Source organism: Cinclus cinclus, chromosome 2 (assembly GCF_963662255.1).
Source record: "Cinclus cinclus chromosome 2, bCinCin1.1, whole genome shotgun sequence".
Taxonomy (NCBI): Eukaryota; Metazoa; Chordata; class Aves; order Passeriformes; family Cinclidae; genus Cinclus; species Cinclus cinclus.
In genome coordinates, this window is record NC_085047.1 from 78,528,655 (window position 1) to 78,547,378 (window position 18,724).

General features: G+C 34.9%; 1 protein-coding gene across 1 annotated transcript in view; it reads right to left on the reverse strand.

Annotated features, from left to right (window-relative positions):
• Positions 1 to 238: 238 nt before the first annotated feature.
• DOCK9 (dedicator of cytokinesis 9) overlaps positions 239 to 18,724 on the reverse strand; it is a 94,578-nt gene continuing 76,092 nt past the window's right edge. Inside the window, exons 40-54 of the mRNA XM_062514862.1 lie at positions 17,849 to 17,986; positions 17,353 to 17,535; positions 16,626 to 16,739; positions 16,270 to 16,485; positions 14,496 to 14,553; positions 12,576 to 12,682; positions 9,124 to 9,246; positions 8,670 to 8,783; positions 7,979 to 8,014; positions 7,030 to 7,176; positions 6,048 to 6,258; positions 5,126 to 5,316; positions 3,831 to 3,931; positions 3,487 to 3,625; positions 239 to 1,206 (exon numbers count right to left, since the gene is read on the reverse strand). Coding sequence (XP_062370846.1) covers positions 1,084 to 1,206; positions 3,487 to 3,625; positions 3,831 to 3,931; positions 5,126 to 5,316; positions 6,048 to 6,258; positions 7,030 to 7,176; positions 7,979 to 8,014; positions 8,670 to 8,783; positions 9,124 to 9,246; positions 12,576 to 12,682; positions 14,496 to 14,553; positions 16,270 to 16,485; positions 16,626 to 16,739; positions 17,353 to 17,535; positions 17,849 to 17,986 — 2,001 coding nt within the window. The 3' untranslated portion in view covers positions 239 to 1,083. The remainder of the gene's footprint in view (positions 1,207 to 3,486; positions 3,626 to 3,830; positions 3,932 to 5,125; positions 5,317 to 6,047; positions 6,259 to 7,029; positions 7,177 to 7,978; positions 8,015 to 8,669; positions 8,784 to 9,123; positions 9,247 to 12,575; positions 12,683 to 14,495; positions 14,554 to 16,269; positions 16,486 to 16,625; positions 16,740 to 17,352; positions 17,536 to 17,848; positions 17,987 to 18,724) is intronic.

The following is an 18,724-nucleotide window of genomic DNA, read 5'->3' on the forward strand; positions in this document are numbered from 1 at the left end:
TTTAATTACAGCAGGACAGTGCTTCCAGTTAAATAAAATTAAAAACCTTTATTTTCCCCAAATATAAAATTACTAAATTAATGTCTTAAAAGAATAAGAATATGGAAAAAGCTTTAAATTATACCACCATTTACCACAGTAACCATGATTACCAATTACATACTCCATTGCTTTGGCAAAAAAGGTTTTTCTTTTAATAACTGCATATAAACCTAACATAGCAAAGACTGTATACATCTTTATATTGCACTTATTTATATACAGGGATAAATGAACTGTAAAGTCTGCATATATTTGGAATGAGCAAATTTTCAAAATAAACTGAAAGCAGAATGGCAAGAGCTAGTATGAATATTTAAAAATGCTTAGAAATGTAATACATTTATGTACAGACTGTATGGACTGTATTAACAAACAATATTTACATAACAATTTACTACTATTGATATTTTAGTATAACTCCGTGTTCATTAATACAGACCTTTGGTTGTATTTAGTTGTTTAGTAAGATCTAAGCTTGCATACCGCCGAAATGCAACAAGGTATAAAATAAAGCACAACAATTTGCCAAATGGTACAAAAACTACTATTGTCAGTTCCATTAAACCCTGAAAACTAGTGTCTCTGTCTAGCCCCAAAATAGTTCTTGTACTTGGAATCTCTATGTGCCATACACAAAAAGAACACCTGAATGTTACATATCTGCAAAATTACATCCCACAACACTTTTTTTTTGTAATGTGAAATTCATTTTAATAATACTTTCTAACAAAAAACAGAAGCTAACTTCAACTTCATAATTTTCCAACACGCACTTCTTCAATGACATTGTGAACACTTTTAAATTTTACCAGCATGATAAAAAAAATATGTATATGTATATATATATATATGTGTGCGCCTCCCTTACCCTAAAAGACAATTACCAGTAACTGCTATTTGCTAAGTGTGCTCAGACATTCGTATGAACTACGCAGTTTGCATGTGCCCAACATTTAGCTTCTAGGTCATCCTGAGTTTGCACACAATGAAGCAAGTCCACAAACTTGAAAAGAAACGAATACACTTTCCTTTACAAAACAATCATGCAACTGAAGAAGAACTGGGCATCCCGTGAACTGTTGTGCTTGTTGGAGTTCCACTTATGGCGTTGAAAATGTGTAGTGAGTTGGGCATGACACTGGCCTTTTCTTCCACTGGAGTAATCTTAAAATGAAAGACATGTATTTACCACCATGTTACAAAATGACACAGGCATGTCTAAAACAGATAACCAATTTCTTGATGGGCTGCTTACCCACTCAACCTCCCAGTACTTTTTCAACTGCTCTAAACTTTTTGGAAATGGTTACTCTTTTCAGCCATCTTCTCCTAAATTTAGGAGAAGTTATTTCTTCAATATCCGTTCTCCTAACTCAGATATTACACTGTCCTCTGTAGAGGATGCTTGGACAGTTTCTATCATTCCTCCTGTTAACTTTCAAAAGGAGTTTTTCATAGTGAGAACAAGCTCACTTTTTGCCCTTTTTTTTGTTTTCCTTTTTTGATTTAGAGGTATGACTTGAGCATTTCTTACAAAAAGCTCTTGCAGCACCAAAGGATTTCATTCTTAACAGCTATAAACAAATTGATGCTAAAATTAGAAATATTAAAAAAAAAGGAATTATATAAAGATTAGACAAACTAATAGAACAGAAGTAGAAAAAACTAATTACCATCCCATCTGACCATACTGTGAAGCAGCAGAGGAGAAAAAAAAAAAACTGTTAAGATTCTTTTATGCATTTTTATAAAGATTTTTTTGCAGTTGCTAAGACCTTGTAGTGTTACATTACAGATAATAGTTTATTCAGTGATGCAAAGCTCTTTCTCCCAAAACAGCAACAGGCAGATACGTAAAGGAGACATTTTTAAAGATTTAAATGAAGACCTTCATGTCTCTAAGCCTTCCGAGAATTATCAGTCTAATTGAAAATAAAACTAAAGCAAAACAAAGCAATAACAGCAACAACACTGCATGTTTTAATTATGTACAACTAATTACATTTGTAAAAGAACACAATGCTAGGCTATTAGTACATATTCTGCAGTCAGTGCTGTAATCCCATTTTCTGTTCACAGTATTTTATGGATATCAGTTGTTTGTCTAAGCATAAACCAAGAGAAGGGGCAATGTGATTTACTCCTGATGTTTCAGGACATGCTTTTTCTTATCACCAATCTTTGGAAACTCCCATAGTTCAGCATTTTTTTAAAAAAATCTACATCTTGCACTGAGTTCAAAGTACTTCTTCTTGAGTGTGTACAATTTTTCATTATATTCTTTTACTTTTTCCTATGCTAGGGGAATGCTAATCTTGCATTTATCATTAAATTCTTTGACCAAAACACTTGCCTCTCCTGTCCAAAGGGGTATTCTGTATCTCTAATTCTCTGATGTACCTTGTCCACCTCAATCAGCTTTCCAATCAGCTATCCTCCATTCCAAACCTTCCTCCTCTTATCAGTGAATCACAAGGAAATGCAGTCAAACTGTCCTACTTCTGTTAGTTAAGCAAACTCTTTTTCTGTCCCACAAAACTTTCAAAACTATTTTCTTCTACATCTGTTTTTTATTAAGAAACCACAGCCAACCACATAATTCTGGAGAAATGGTATCATTTCCTATAAAGTTTGGTTCACAATGTTTTCTATTGATGATATTTAAAAAGAGTTAGTTGTGTCATAAGCTCTTCTCTTTGACAGGATATCAAAAAGAGTTGCCATAGGAGTTTTGGGTACCATCTAAGCAAAGGTAGAATAATCTCTTAAGAATTATAAAACAGTCTGTGGTTCTAGAAAAAGGTTATAAAAGTAACAGTGGACGAAAGAAAAGGATGCTGAAGTTATAAATATAATGAATAAAAAAGTCAAGAAGGCAGGGATCAAGCACTGAACTTCTGCTCTTCCTGTCCTCCTGGAAATAATATCCCTGGCCTTTGAAGTCATGAGACATTTCTACCATGGAACTCAGATGCAAAGGTTGAGTGGTACATCTCACTCCACAAAAGTTCTGGTTTTCTTTTCCCCATATTTCCAGCTTGCTAGTATTGGACTTCTCTCAAGAAAATGTATTGGAATACCTATTGGTACAATGCCAATGTATTGAAAAGACATTTAACTCTTTGCTGCAAAAGCAATTATTTACACCTCCAAAATCAAACAAGAAAGGGCTAAACTTGCAGATTGTATATATTAATTTCATTGCATTTGTTTTATCTTTATTGTAGTCTTCCTTGCCTACAAAAAAACAGGCTGGTGTCAAGGAAATACGCAAGCAAAAAAAAAAATGAAGCTGCACAATTTCATTACAGCCTTATACTCAAATAGAAAGAAAAAAAAAACCCCAGTCCTTTTGTGTAAAGAATTACACACATTTCCCCTATTCATTAAACATTATAGTTACATTCTGAATTATAGTATGGATAATTTAATTTCAGCACATACTTGTTCATGCATTATTTCAGAAAGCTCTTTTGCCATTTCTCTGTAGTTTGCCTTCATTTCTTCTTGATATTCCAACTGATCTTCCTTTATCAGTCGTTCATTTACACCCAGAGCATGCCCACAGGCTTCAACAAATTGCCTGATTCAGAGAAAATAAGGAAGTTCTCAAACAGAAATCCAAAAGATTGATTTAAAATGTCAGCTTAAAGTATGTTTTTAATGAATCAGAACACTCTAAAAGTTGAAAGTTCAAAAAGTAATTTTTATGAGTCTTGCAAAAAAGGTTAATTTCTTTTCTTCCCTCTCCCCCATCACCAAGAAATCCCAAACCTTCCAAGCCATACCTAAAAACTTCTTTTAGAAGCTTTACTTTATTGTCTGGATATCTTTTCGTGTTAGTGTCATCTAAGAAAGCTCTTGCATATGCTAATGGACCAGCATTAACCTAAAAAGAACAAGAATTAAAAAACAGTCAGATATTTGATGTACTGTCTTATCAATAACAGGTAATATAGGCATTTATTGGATTTGATTTTCTTATGAGAATACATTGATTTCAAAAAAGCTGGACTTGGAAAACAAGAAAACTGCTACAGTTGGAGCATTAGAGCAGGAGAGGTCTCTCCAGTGCTATAAACCTGTCCTGGCACAAAGAAACCACTCCAATGATGTGTCAAAGTAACAGTGGATATTGCCAATCTGCCATTTCTGTTTATGAAATTAGGGAGGAAAAATAAGCTAAACCTACTTCTGTTTGGTCTGTGTATCTAGTGAAAACAGTTTTCCAAGCTGAGAATTCTGCAAAAACCTGCAGAAGTTTAATCGTGGTCTTATGGCAGCTACAGGAGAAAAGGTTTCAGTGACTTCTGCCTCATCCTTATTATTCCTTCATATTATCAATACCAGCCTCTCCCTTCTCATCCAAATACTAGTTTGACAACTTACTGATTCTGGAACCTTGGTTTGGTTTGTTTCCCTTTTCTGATGAATATGACAGTTGGTCATATCAGATGACTGTGTTAACAATTCCTTTGTTTCCAATCAGTTCAAAATAACAGAGCAGCACTTCTGACACTGCATTTTTTGCAGATCTTTTCCATATTGACCTGTACATGCTACATCTGCTTCAGGTACCCTATTTTGGTCAATCTGATGGCTTCTTTATACATTCCAGTTCCTGCCTGCCTTTGGGAAAAGGCACGCACAGTGAGATTTTTCTGTTATTATCTTTTTCCTATATATAATCACTCATTCTTTACCTTGATAGGATTCTTATAAAAATATGCTAGACTTACTGTGGGCAGACCTACAGCTAGGCAAAATATTCTAATTTATCTTCAGGTTCATTTATTATCTTTTAGCAGTTTCAGCTTTACACCAAAGTCTGGTGGGGCTCGGAATGCACCATATTCCAGACGTGAATCTTAATTCTTTTGTGTAAATGTCTCTGACCAGTTGTTGTATTAAGTGCTTTCATTGCTTCTCCTATTCAGGAAATAACTGCAGACACTGAGCATATTTCTAATTTAGGACACTCTCGCATGTACAGAATAGAAACCAATTATAAAATGCTACTTATATTTTTTCAAGGACAGAAGCAAATTAAACAGCTGTTTAAACAGCATGGCAAAGGTCTTACCTGAACACTCACACTTCCCTGTAGCTTCAGCTGCAATTTGATCATATCTACTTCAGCTGAAGAGCAAAGCTGCCTAAGCTCTGCAACTTTTTTACTCATTTCATCAATGGCTACCTCAATTGGGTTTAAATCAGTGTGGTGCTGGTACATCACTGGAATGCGCTTTTTGACATATGGGAAACAATGTATAGCTGTGGACAGAAACAAGTTTAACATAGTCAGGAAAAGATTTTTTAATAAGGTGTGCTCTGAGAGAATCTTATGTTAAAATCTCATTTTGATGTAATTAGTTACCCAATTTAATAACTTCTAGAATTAGAAATACTACCAAATGGACAGGGAAACAAGACGCTGAAATGTAAATATGCATAGTGTTACATGCACTATAGCAAAGAAAGATCACTGTCATTATTGCTACTAAGAACCGCCAAGAAATAAACCACTGCAACTTAATTTATGTGAGATCTGTGAAAAGAATTGCTTAACACTCACAAATCTCAAAGAAGAGAAGAAGCAAAAATAGCAAAGCTGTATTTTCTATTTCTTCACAAGTACTGGACAGCTATAAAGTCACTTAAAAAGTCATTTCATTAATATAAAGTCATGTGTTTGTTTTTACAACTATATTAATACAGAAACAGATACTTAACAGAGACAAAACACAAAATAGCCTTTGTCTAAGAAAAAGGAAAGCCAGACTCCAGATTCAGAATTCTGGAAGCTTAATGATAAAGAGATAATAATTTTGAGGATTCCCCACTGAAGAAATCAATCCGAAAAACCTAGTTTTGGCCAAAAATATGAAAAATATTTTAGCTGATAGATATAAAGGAATTAGGTGAAATGAAAAAAAACCCATACAGAATAAAATCAGACCATTTGAACTAATGCTTCCAGTCAAAGCATTCCATTCCATCAGTACCTGTCAAAATAGTCCGTCGCTTACACTGTTCTTCTACTCCTCCTTGTCTTTTACCACCTTGAGTAAAAGGCATCTCAAACATAAAGCGACGAATGTTATGAGTCCTTTCAAAATCTGTTTTTCTTTCCTGCAGCTCCTTTTCTTCAAAGTATGGAACTACGTGTGTAACTTGAATATATGCATATTTTGAATCTAAATCCTTAGGATTTACCTTAAAAACAGGACAAAAAAAAAATCTACATTGTGAATAAAGTGGGTCTAATAGTAGTCACACAACTTCCAGAAATTAAATTTGGTCTCTTAACCTCTAAATTATTGAAAACATGGGAAATGTTCATGCTTTCACAGTGGTTTCCTGTGCTAAGTTTTTAACTGAATTAGGAAGACAGCCAGAGGCATTACAGCACATTGTGGATTTTTTGGTTTGGTTTGCTTTGATTTTGGAGTTTTTTTAACTGATCATGATCATGAAACCAGACTTTTCATCAAGTCCTCCTCTCCTTTTAAAGTTCCAGTATTGAAATGCCCACCATTGCTGCACTTTTAAGGCAAAAAAGCACAGAAATGCTTGAATCAAGGATTCAAAAGGATTCTTATCAAGAAACAAAAAGAGCCATGAAATTCTACAAAGTGGAAGTCACCATAAAGTCTAAGGCTCAGGTGTGGAAAAGGGAGGAACTTCCAAAGAATGACTGTGCATGAATGGGTAAGAAATACAGCTGAAGTTAACACAGAATATGATCATAATCCTTCTAAGATACAATTATTGTTTTGAGGGGTAATACTACAGAAGTTAAGCTTTTTGGTTGTTCTAGAAGGCATACTCAGTAGGAGATAATACTCCTTTCATGCCTTTCCAACAATAGAATTCTCAGCTACGGATCTTGTGCTCCAAATGAGTAACAGACAGTGATCCCACAGTATTTCAAGTAAACCAGTAAAAGCAACATATTAGAATTTTTAGACAGAATAAAGATCATACTTTGCCAGAATCCTGTATCATTTTTACATTTTCAGCTCCAAATTTGTCAGAGTAGAGCTTTTGGAGTCTTTGGGAAATTTCTGAAAGAGGTGTGAGTTTAGGCTCTTTATAGATATATTCCTTTCCATCTTCATCCTCAAAGAAACCCTGTAAGAAATGAAGTAATCAAAATCTTGGGGAATAAAACATATAGGGCAATGACTAAGATGGACATAATGTGTTTGGTTCAAAGGAAATATAAACATTTAACATTAGTATTCAAGCAAACATAAATAGAAGACAGAAATTAAAATCTAAGTAAAAAGGTTTCCTAAGAGAATAAGAAACAACAGAAAAATGTAATTCTCTACTACAACATGAGTGAAAGATAATGGAAACATAGAGTTTAAATTTTAAAAGTTGGTAGCAATTCTATGGTGTGCCAAGCCTTTGAGATAAATTTCCTTCACTTTTATTTAAAAGTGAACTTGCAGCACTGTTTCACTTGCCAAAACTACAAGTCTTGCCCAACAGGACTATCTGATTCACTAGTGACTATTTTGGCAAAAAGTTCACACAAAAATAATCTGAATTTTTTCCCTTAGGTAGTAATAAAAATTAAATCCAGAAGATGAAATTTAAATACGCAAAGATAATAATTTTTTGAGGTACTATTGGTATATATACTTCTTTATTTTATTACACATACTGCTGTTTTTAAAACCACCACTAAATGCACAATGCATGGCAAGTGAAACAGTTCATTGGTTTAAAACAACAAGCCATGTTGAGTTCATGTTTGAAACCAGAAAATAAATAATTTTGTCATAAACGAAACAGACGAAAGAGAAAAGCACAACATGTCATGTATAAACACAGGCTAGATTGACAAAAATACCCACACCAAACTAAGGTGAAATGCAGTAGTTTGTACTGCATTGCTTGCTTTGTAAGCGGTCACTGTAATTACCTCAACATCTGTTTCACTGTCTGTAAACTGGTATTGCTATAAAGTCATAAAAGACAACAGAATACATGTGAAATTATACTGCTCAGAGTATTTTACAATTCTCCATGCTCAGCTGGACAATTAAGCAACTGGGCTATGCATGTAGAGAGTGTATTACTTGATACTGCGTGATACCATAGGGATACAGAGGCATTCTAGACACATACCAGAGGATGTGAAGCTGCCCCATACACAGCCAGAACTTTGGTTTGAAGCATGCAAAAAATACTGATGCAGAGAAAAGAGTGATCCGTTCTCTAAATGGAGCTTGATGTTACTTTTTGACTTGCAATGGCTATTAATGCATACCAATCTAAGAAGCAGCCTTGCAAACCACACCGTAGCACTACGAGACATTAAGTCAATGCATTGCTAAAAACTGATATTACAGAAAACTTACCGCTGCCTTAAGGTAGTAAACAAAAGAAGAAAAAAGGAAAAAAGGCAAAAAAATTTACTGAGGAAAATTATAAGAATTTTACTGGAATTGATAAATGTTTTAAAAATAAACTACTGATGGTGTTTCTTTATTTCATACAGAACACATAGTCCTTGTGTTTTTCATGTCACGGTATCGATAGAGATGATGAAAGAGTAAACCTATGCAGGTTTTTCTTACTTCATAGAGCAGACCAGTGAAAGCAACACTCACTTGTCCAAAGAATGCTACCCTGAAATAAGTTCCCAGCAGCCTCTTGCCTGTATGCATAACTTCTGTAACTTTACTGTATGCTCGATGAAGGGTGTCATATAAGTGAGCAAGCCTCTAAAAGTAAAAGAAAACAATAATGAGGGAGAAGAACAAAGATCTTTCCAATCTTAAGATTACAAATTATGTGCTTGTAGTCAGTAACAACTGAAAACATTCTTTTATTGAATGGTAGTATTAGGTTTAGCACTTGTATCAGGATGACAATATGTAAAACTAATTTTTAATTAGTTATAATTGAAGAAAATAATATTTAAAATTGAAACCAAAATTTAAATGCATTCAAATTTCAGCTACTATTTTAATACTCTTATTATGTGATATCCAATTTGTCATGCAGTTAGACTTGAAAATTCAGCATTATTTTGCCTGAATTTATTTTTGATGAATTAAGTACCTCAAAATCTCTCCGTTTTTCATAAATGGGAATTATAAGTTTATATATATCAGCAATGAGTTCATAGCGTTCCGCCTTCCAGAGTCCATCAGCACACTGCTCCAACAATTCCATGAGCACATCCTAGATTTGGACAAGTATTTGAAAGTGTAACACAATTCAGTACTCATCAAAAGCACAGCAAATAATTATACCAAAGAACTTCCCAGTGAAAAGGGAAATCTTCCTTCAAAACAGAATTATCTACGCTTAGTAATTTAAGCTATTGTGGCAATCAAAAATTGCTAGAAGGAAACAAAACAAGACAGAATGGTCTGGGTGTACACACATACTCCTTGTATTTACAAACAACATGTCTCTTTTAGATAGTCTTGAAATTTCTTTGGATCTTCTGTCATTCTTGCATCACAGTGGTAAAGCCAGAAGCTGGAAAAAACTTCTTTCATGCTTAGAAAGCTACTCTATTCCTCCTCCTTCTTCCATTTGGTAGAGGACTAAGTCCTCTAAGATCACTAAGTTCTTAAACACATTACTAAGAAAATCAATTTTTAACACTGCAAGCAAAGAGACTAAAAAATAGCACCCTTATCCATGTGCTGCAACACACCTTAAAACATTTCCTCCTTTTCCCCAGCCATTTTGGGACTGTACAGACTCCCCAGTATCTCCATTCTAGCAGCCAAGTGGTGACAAGTGACAGACCAGTGTCACTGGTGGACCACAAGGGTTGTCCACAAACATTGGTTCATGACACAAGTCTTAATTCAGACACCAGAGGGCATCCAGATGCAGCAAAAGAAGCAAAATTTTGTTGACAAAGGGGAAAAAAAACCATAAAAAGCACAAGCTTCAAGCGGGAGAGCTGATAGGAAGGAGCAAAAGAGCACAACATTTCTGAGCCACATGCCTCCATGTTTCTCCATTCTCATGGTAAAAGCTTTTTTCAATATATGCAGTTTCCCTTGGCACCTGTGAGAACAGCCTCTTGCTCTTTAGTGGTGATCTTCTTGGAAAAGACTGATCCTTCTATTAATTACTTCAGGAGCTGGACTTTTCCCAGTTTGTTGATACCTGTCTTGACTTTTGGTGGTCAGTGCTGGACACAAGGTTAGAGATGGGGCTCCACAAATGCCAAGATAAAAGGGGAAAATCTCACTTCCCCCTGCTTCTTGAGTCAATCCTCTCAAACACAGCCTGCACTGGCTTGTGTTTCCACAAAGCCACACTGATGATTCCCATTCAATATGTGGTCTACTAGAACTTCCAGGTCTTTCTGCAGAGCTGCTTAACCTGTACTTGTTTGTTTGTGGTTTTTTTTTCTTTGTGGTTTTTTTTTTGTTGTTGTTTGCTTTGTTTTGGATTTTTTTTTTGTCTTTGTACAGCCTTAAGAGGACACTGTGTTCCTGCAAGGCTCTTCCATCTACAAGTCAGGATAATGCCTCTCATGGAATGTTACAGGCAACCGACTGTTTTGATGCAATGCACACAGTAGCCTTGTTAAAAAAGGAAAATCCCAAACTAAATTTTGGTTTTCTTTCATCTGGCTAGCTTAGGTAACCCTGGCCTCAGACAGAATTTTTAAAAATTGAGAGTCCCAAAATCTCATTTTTTTTTAAAATGAGAAACTATATGAAGTCTTAAGAAAAATTTCACTTCATTAGGGAGAGTTTTTGTAAACTGGAGAATATGAAAGATATTTTGTCCCTTTTAGAAACATGAAGATATTCTCTCTGATCCTCCAATACTTGTAAATGCTCATTTGGAGCTCTAAAATAACTAGTAAAAAGGGAAATCTCAAGTTTTAAGGGAAGAAATTCCACATGGCTTGTTACCACGTATAGGAAGAATTCTCATCAGGGCATCATTTTGTTAAGTAGTAGTAAAATACAGCCTGAAAATACAGCCTGAAAGATGTTTCTGTTTTTTGACTTCTGTACCCAATCTATTTTTTTTCTCAGACAATGCAGTTCTGCTTACTTATGAACACACTGAGGAAACACAGTCCATTCCTGAAGGAACTGGACTACCTGTTCTGAAGCACTTCTGAAATGATTTTTAGTCTGCTAAGGCCAAACAGTTCTTCCCTATTTTTACTCTTGTTATTATTGCTATTATTACTGCTCCCCTATTATTACTTTTCCCATGTTTCAGATAACTTTTGGAAGTTATCTGAAAAATAGTAATTTTTCCAGTATTTCATCAGTTAGAGTACTAAATGGTTAAGTTTAAAACGGATTGCATGCAGGGAAAAAATGAAATTTGTCTTGTTTTTGATCCTTCTGCAAGCTGTACAGGCTTACAGTTTCACTTTTGGCTTACTTCCGTCCCACGGAAATACTGAGAGAGGGAAATAAATTTGTGTAGGGTTCATTGACCCATAAAAAGCAGCATATTCTTTTTGCAGGGAGTGACTAATGAGAAAAGAATAAAAACATTACAATTTTTTAAAAAATGAATAATACTTGAACCCTGACAAATGGTCTGGCAGGAAAACAGTGACAGAAATTTCCACCAAAACTTTCCACCAGCAGCAGTCACTAGAATTCCTGATCTTCAATAACTCAGAGCAGCCTATATTTTTCTTTGAGTAACACGCTAAATTTCATGCTGAAGCAGAAGAATCAATGATTAAAAAAAGACAGCACAAAAACTGAAAAAAAAAAAAAATACAAACCACAAAACAATTTGCAGTCAAATAATATTGTCATACAGCTTTACCATACACTAATTAAAACACAAAAGAAAAATATTTTTGTTGTACAATTATGCTTACAAACCAGGGGTTTTCCAACACGACTGCTGCCAGTAGTGGTCTGTCCCTTTCTTCCACAACTAAACCAGCAACTACATAGTGCAGACATAGCTTTTCACAAGCAAGATTATCATAATATTTTTATATAGGCTGCTTACTAGTAAAATTTACTGTAGAGCCAGCACAGATGGATCAGCAAAGACAAAACAAGTGAAACTTAAGCCAGAAAAAACACATGGACACAAGTCGAGTGTCAGTAAAACTGCTTTCATTGTTATGGCATATTTGCTTAGGGAAACTGTAAGCAGCTGAAACCAGCAAACACATTTTCATGATTTCTGGTGGAGTAATATTCTAAATCCAAGTCAGTTTTACAAAACAAGAGATTCTGCTAACTCTAATAAGTAATCCACATTAGTGTTCATCCTGTCAACTAGAATAAAACCCCATTTGGCTTTTATTCCAAAAGTGGTGTTGAGTTGATGTGCTACCACTATATTTAAAATATATACATAGTAAATTACCTAAATCTGAGACATTTCATAGATTTTTTTTATTTCAGCTTTAGGGTACAAATGGCAGATCAGGAAAGAATTACTGTACCCCTTATATCAGTAATTCTCCAGACTGAAACATAAAATATACAAAAAAAACCAGCCCTTCCATGTATACAAATTTTAACATTTTTATGTTTACTTACTTCATTGAAGTGAACATCTTGCATTCCAACATCCTCCATCATTGAAGCCTCTTCATCTATATTCGGTGTGATTACTCTGAAAGCAGTACAACCTTGCCTAAACATCCCTGTCATTGGAATAAAAATATAGAGAAATTAAATTTTCTCCAGCAGAATAACACTGGGCCATTTAGTGACCCTGCACAAAGCAGGAACCATGTTTAAATATACCTACCACCAAATAAATAAAGAAATAGATCAGCATCCCACTGATGCATGATTCAAACACAAGACTTCACATTACTGTCAATGTACAAATAGGTTTTAAAAAACCCAAAATTGTTAATATCTGGACCCTTACCTACCACACTAAGTACTGTCTGAATCTTCCTATCTTGAATTTTTGTCTAATCTACTCCACCCTAAGTCTCAGATACTCAAGGTAACTTGTACAGTATTTAAATAAACTGCCATGAAGTCATGCTGGAACTGCATACAGGGGCAGGAGCTGGCATGTCATTTTTTCCAGTCTGAACAATATGAATGACATTAAGCATAAAAAATGTTAAAGGGATGGCAAACCAAATTATCCAAACATGGAAAACCAGGAAAAAAACCTAACAAAATACCAGTCTACCTTCATCTACTGAAAAAAAATTAACAAAAATGGGGTATAGAATATTCCGACATGAAACCCATGTGTTTTACTCATGCTGTTTAGCTCTTTTTTTATTACATCAGATGCTGAATTAAGAAAATGGGATTTTCTCTATCATTTAAAATCAGAAGGGCAATCAGTAAGTATTATGGAAGCACAAGGATTTGCATGTATTTATTTCACAAGCTATTCGTACAAGGATTCTTTCTACTCAGTTAGGAGTTCTAACCATCAGAAGTTTTATTGAATGATTGCCTCAAATGCAAGGGCCTTTTCTGTTCTTAGAAGTACCACAGATGGAAGTTTGATCCTCTGCATTTCTGAGAGGAAACAGATTTTATATAACAGTATACAAAAATAGCAGAACACCCAAAGGATTCACTAATTAATAGAGACTATCACTAGTTCTCAGGTATCATCAGGCTTCCAACTGGACACATTAATTTGTCCAAGCTGCTTATTGCAGATTTGGTCTTAGAGAAGGTTCTGAAATCACTTGGGCAAAGAAAATAGCCTATACACTACACAGGCATTTGGCAAGAAGCACAACAAGAACAGCAACAAGTCATCTTTTAGACTCATGATTTTCCTTAATTTTAAATGGTCAGGCAAACTTTAAGCTAAAAAGCTGGGAACATGAATTTGCCCACAAATCCAAAACACTATCTCAACATCATAACCAGTTTTAACAGATTCCTGAAATTTTCTTTGAGAGGGGTCTTTTTGTTAAGATAAGCCATATCTCAGATCCCTGACTGAGAACTCTTCTGATCCTATAGATGAAAGGTGGTTTTCTAGCCTATCTCAAGGGTCATCAGAATGCACTTTTACAAACAGCTGCTGGCACAGAATACACCACAACAAGGTGAAATGTCCTGAGCACTGTTATCATTGACTGAACATCTGAAAATTTGTACAAATTTATTTTGACTCCTCTTGCAATGCCAGATTTCCCTAGAGGCAGCGAGAGACTGACTACTTGTAGAACAAGAATATTCCTGGATAACTTTGCTTTAGAAAGGAACTCATTTGAGCTATTAGCATTTCAGGCATAAAATTAAAATTTTTACTTTTCAAAAATTTTACTTTGCCTTTGTCTGAAATGCTGCCCCTTAGATATGCAAGTATACTCTTAAGTATGTGAGGATGCTACCTGGTTAGGTCAGATTTTTTTTTCCCTGGTGAACACTGAAATACCCACAACTTCCTCAAGGAAATTATTTTCCCAAACTCTAATAAAAAAATGTATTCAAATACGTTAAAATAAGGTTTTGAAATCGTACCTTTTCGTGTGAGATACTCTGCAACTAGTGCTGCTACATGGACATAGCACATTGCTGCCTGAAACAGAAACAGTAACAATATTTTAAAATACAATTAAAATGGGACTACTAAAAACAAGGTATATAAGGAGAGCAACAGTACAAGACGATTTCTTCAGTTTTCCTTTTTGCTTCTTTGCAGGAGACATTCTATGACTACTGTAAGAATTCTCCACCTCATTGATGTAAAATAGTAACTCCGCAAGTGCACTCACTCCTTCTTAACCAGAGCACTGAGTTGCAGGACAGAAGTTCACAATCTAAGAGTGGGTCACAAATCACAAGGCAAGAATATCATGCTGTAATAAAAACAACTGAATCTCTCTTTTGGGGGTAGGTGTTTTAAGCGTTAAGCTTATTAATGATCCTACTCAACATTTGGTAGCCCTTCTGCTAACCTGTTTTGTCTGCTTTTTCTGGCTCCAGAACAAGAAAATTGCAGAAGAAACTGGTGACAGGGCATTTGAAAGCAGCAAGAGAGATCTGACTTAAAAATGGAATTGGAAGGAATTTGGTTGGTGCAGCTTGGAAAACAGGAAAAAGAAAAAAAAAGAAGAGGGACAGTAATTTTCAGATATCTGAGATTTTTTATGGATTTGACACTGACCACTTTTCTCCACAGAAAGGACATAAAAAAAAGAGATTTGAGATCCTTGTTTTATTAAAAAGGCTTAGGCTTTCAGCAAAGCATTACTCTGACTGTAACTACTATTTTAACAGCTTACATATGGAGGGTGCACAACCTCAAATGATGGACATGAAGGAAAAAGGTTAAGAATGTGCCAGAAATTCTAATTCATACTCTGTGTCAAGTTGAACTTGATGATTTGCAGACATCCTCATCTAATTGCACAGTGAAAGATTCTAAGATTTTAATTTAAAAAAATTAAAAACATAACTTAAAAGGCCTGAAAGACCTTGTCTTCTCAGATAGCTGAAGCTGTTCAGTTTAAAAGACATGCTAACAACAGAGTAATGTGCATGCCTTCTGTGACACTACCATGCAGAAGAAGAGAATTCTAGTACTAAGAATTGAGTTAGGAAAGATAGCACCTTCTATTTCTTGGAGATCTTGACTTGCTTACATGATGCTCATTTTAACAGATGTTTATGAAATGCAATGATTTCATGCAAAGCAATTGGAAAAACCTCACAGAAAGAGACAAAATTAATCTGTATCCAGTTAAAACGTTAATGTCTCATTAAGACATATAGCAATCCCCACACCCAATTCTCCTTTTGGCTAGAACTATTATTTTAGGAGCACAGTTAAATCAGAAAGCTTTCCTTTTTTCAAACAACACAAGAAATTATTTGTTAGTTTTAAGAATATTAGGAGTTTCAGTAACTAATTTGGAATAAAATCAAGCTAATTCTGTAAAGGCAGCTGGAGGAGAATTCAAGGAGTGGCTTTAAGTGTTTAAGCAAGTAATAACAAAGATATTTTTAAGCAAAAGGCCTCTCTCCCATGGCTTGCACTGTGCATTCCATTCTCAGTAGTGTGTCAGCTATAGCAGTTAAACATGTTCCTTATATTAATAACCAGAAATTACTTACAGATGTACTTGGGTAGGACAAAAACTTATCGGCTATTGAAACCAATCCAGTAACAATTCAAAAATTCTTAAAAATACTTATTATGTTACATGCTAACAACTACATATAGTACATTCCCTTTCTATAAAGATTAAGATCATTACAGACCTAAAACTAATTTGAGGTTTTTTTCTCTTACCTCTGAAAGATCTCCATTTTTAACATGGATCCTTGCCATGCTGTCTAACCATGTCTTCCTCAGTTCAGGTGTACTTGCATAAGACTTTGCCAAGCTGTACTGGAGGTCTACAAGCATCTCTGGATCATTCTCATGTTCCTTCATCTGAGCTGTAGCCATCAGTACTGTACGAATCCGTTTGGTTAAATCCTTAACATCAGAAGGGAATGTAGTGTGCTAAAACATGGAAAAGTTGGGTTAACTGCTATGTTTTCCTAGTCATTGCCCAATAAAATGATAGAACATAACTGGAAAAGATGCTATGAAAGAGTCTTCAAGCATCCTTCTACACTATGGAAATAAGAATAAGAACAGACCTTAATAATTCTGTCATTATTGGCACAATTGTTGATGATGGAAAGAGACTGCTGAAATCTAGTTCCTCCAATTCCAACCACATCAGCAATTAACTGGCTTACTGAAATAATAACCTTGAGAGAAACAAATATCTTGTTAGTGCATATTTCATTTAATAACCTTGAGATGTATCTATGAGGCAATTACAAAGGAAATTTTGTTCTTTTTAATTGAAAAATTATTCTCCTAAATAAAATAATGTTTGGGCTTTTTTTTCCAATTACTTATACAATAACATAGGCAAGATACAACAGGCTTATGTAAATTCAAGACATATGACTGACTGCCAGGTGAACTAGCCAGAAGTCATTAAACTGGCAAACTACTTCCCAGCTTTGTCAGGACACACAATTTTCTAATTATTTGTTTTATTTTATTTGCTTGTTGCTGCATTCTTTTCCTGCAACATGGTACACCATTTAACAAACAAAATGACATCTACAAAACAGAATGTTTGCACTGACAAATTGTATTTCCTACAAAACACAGGGTCACCCAACCGTTTCTAAGTATTTCCTTGTACTGAATATATTTTTATGGCCATCTTCCCTTCTTACTCTTAGTACCAGCCTTGCTTGAAACCCAAATAAATCCTTTTAAGTCTTTTTCTGACAGGACTTTGAACACTGGTATGCAACTGTGTATCTACAATATTAAAAAAAAAAAGGAAGAAGAAAATACACTAACTTGCAGATGTGTTCGAACAAAAGACTTCTTCCCTGTGTAGTCAAAATTATTTCTCATCAAAAAGTACAGTAACTGTGAAGCTTCATTGCGAATTGAACTCAGCTTGGAATTACAGTACTTCAGAATTTCATAGCACAGTGCAGAACACATATCAGCTCTACCTTCATAAAATGTAGAAGGAAACTGAAGAAAAATAAGAAAACAAAGAATTTATTCATTAAAACTAGAGTCAGAGCTTGTTAAAATAAGCATGTCAAAAAAACCACAAATATATTCATATCTTCAAACTGTGGAAAAAACAAGAGTTAAGAGTAGTTCATGACACAATACAATTTTTACAGCAAATCAAAGGACAAAGATTCCACACTGTTGAGATCAGATTAGTCCTTATTCATCAGTTTTATTTTGGGATGTTAGTTCTTAAATTCTTGCACAGTAAATTGCTAACTAAAGAAATGGACAAGTACTTGAAGATTAATGTTTTTAAACTTCTTACCTTGTAAATAAGTGCCCTTAAAGCACTGAATACATTTTTCAATGCTGTTTCAGACTGATTCTTTTGAAGGAAGCAGAGGTATACATCAAATACTTTCTTCATCAGTGGATTATGTCCATGATCAGTCAGTAGCTGGTTCTTTAAAATGATAGCAAGAATTTAGGGTGTTTGTACAGAAATACATTTATACTACCCTAAGAACATACAGAGATCATAAAAAAGAAGGACATTTAAAAAATATAACCTCTGTGGCATTAGCAAGATGTTTAGTAACACACACATACCTGAATTCTAATTACATATTTATAACACTTCATTAATTTTGCTTATAAAGGAAGTGTTGCCTTCTGAATAGCCTTGCAGAACAATTATTTTTATCAGTTGTTAATTAAATCCATTACCATTAATAGTTTTTTGAGAGGCACAATCAAAATATTAACAGACTTTGCTCACACTGGCTTTAGCAGCTCAGACAGGGGAACTTTCTCATGGCAGAGAAAATTTTCTCATCTCCTGCTACAGAGTGATTCTACAAGGTCTTGTCCCTTTTGCAACTCACCTCAGTGCACTCATTCCACTCTTCCTTGTCCTTACTGTATACAGGCCTCCAAAGGAGTGGAAGGGGGTGTGTTCAGACTGGACATAAGGAGGAGTTTTTCTACAGTGAGGGTGCTGAGGCAATGGGACAGATTGCCCTGGGAAGTAGAGGATGACCACTTCCCTGGAAGGTTTTTTCAAGGCCAGACTGGATGGGGCTTTGAGCAACCAGGCCTAGTGGAAATTGTCTCTAGAGTTGAACTAGACGATCTCTGAAAGTCCCTTACTACCCAAAACATCATGTGACTCTGATTTTATGTATTTTAGTGGAGTTTATTG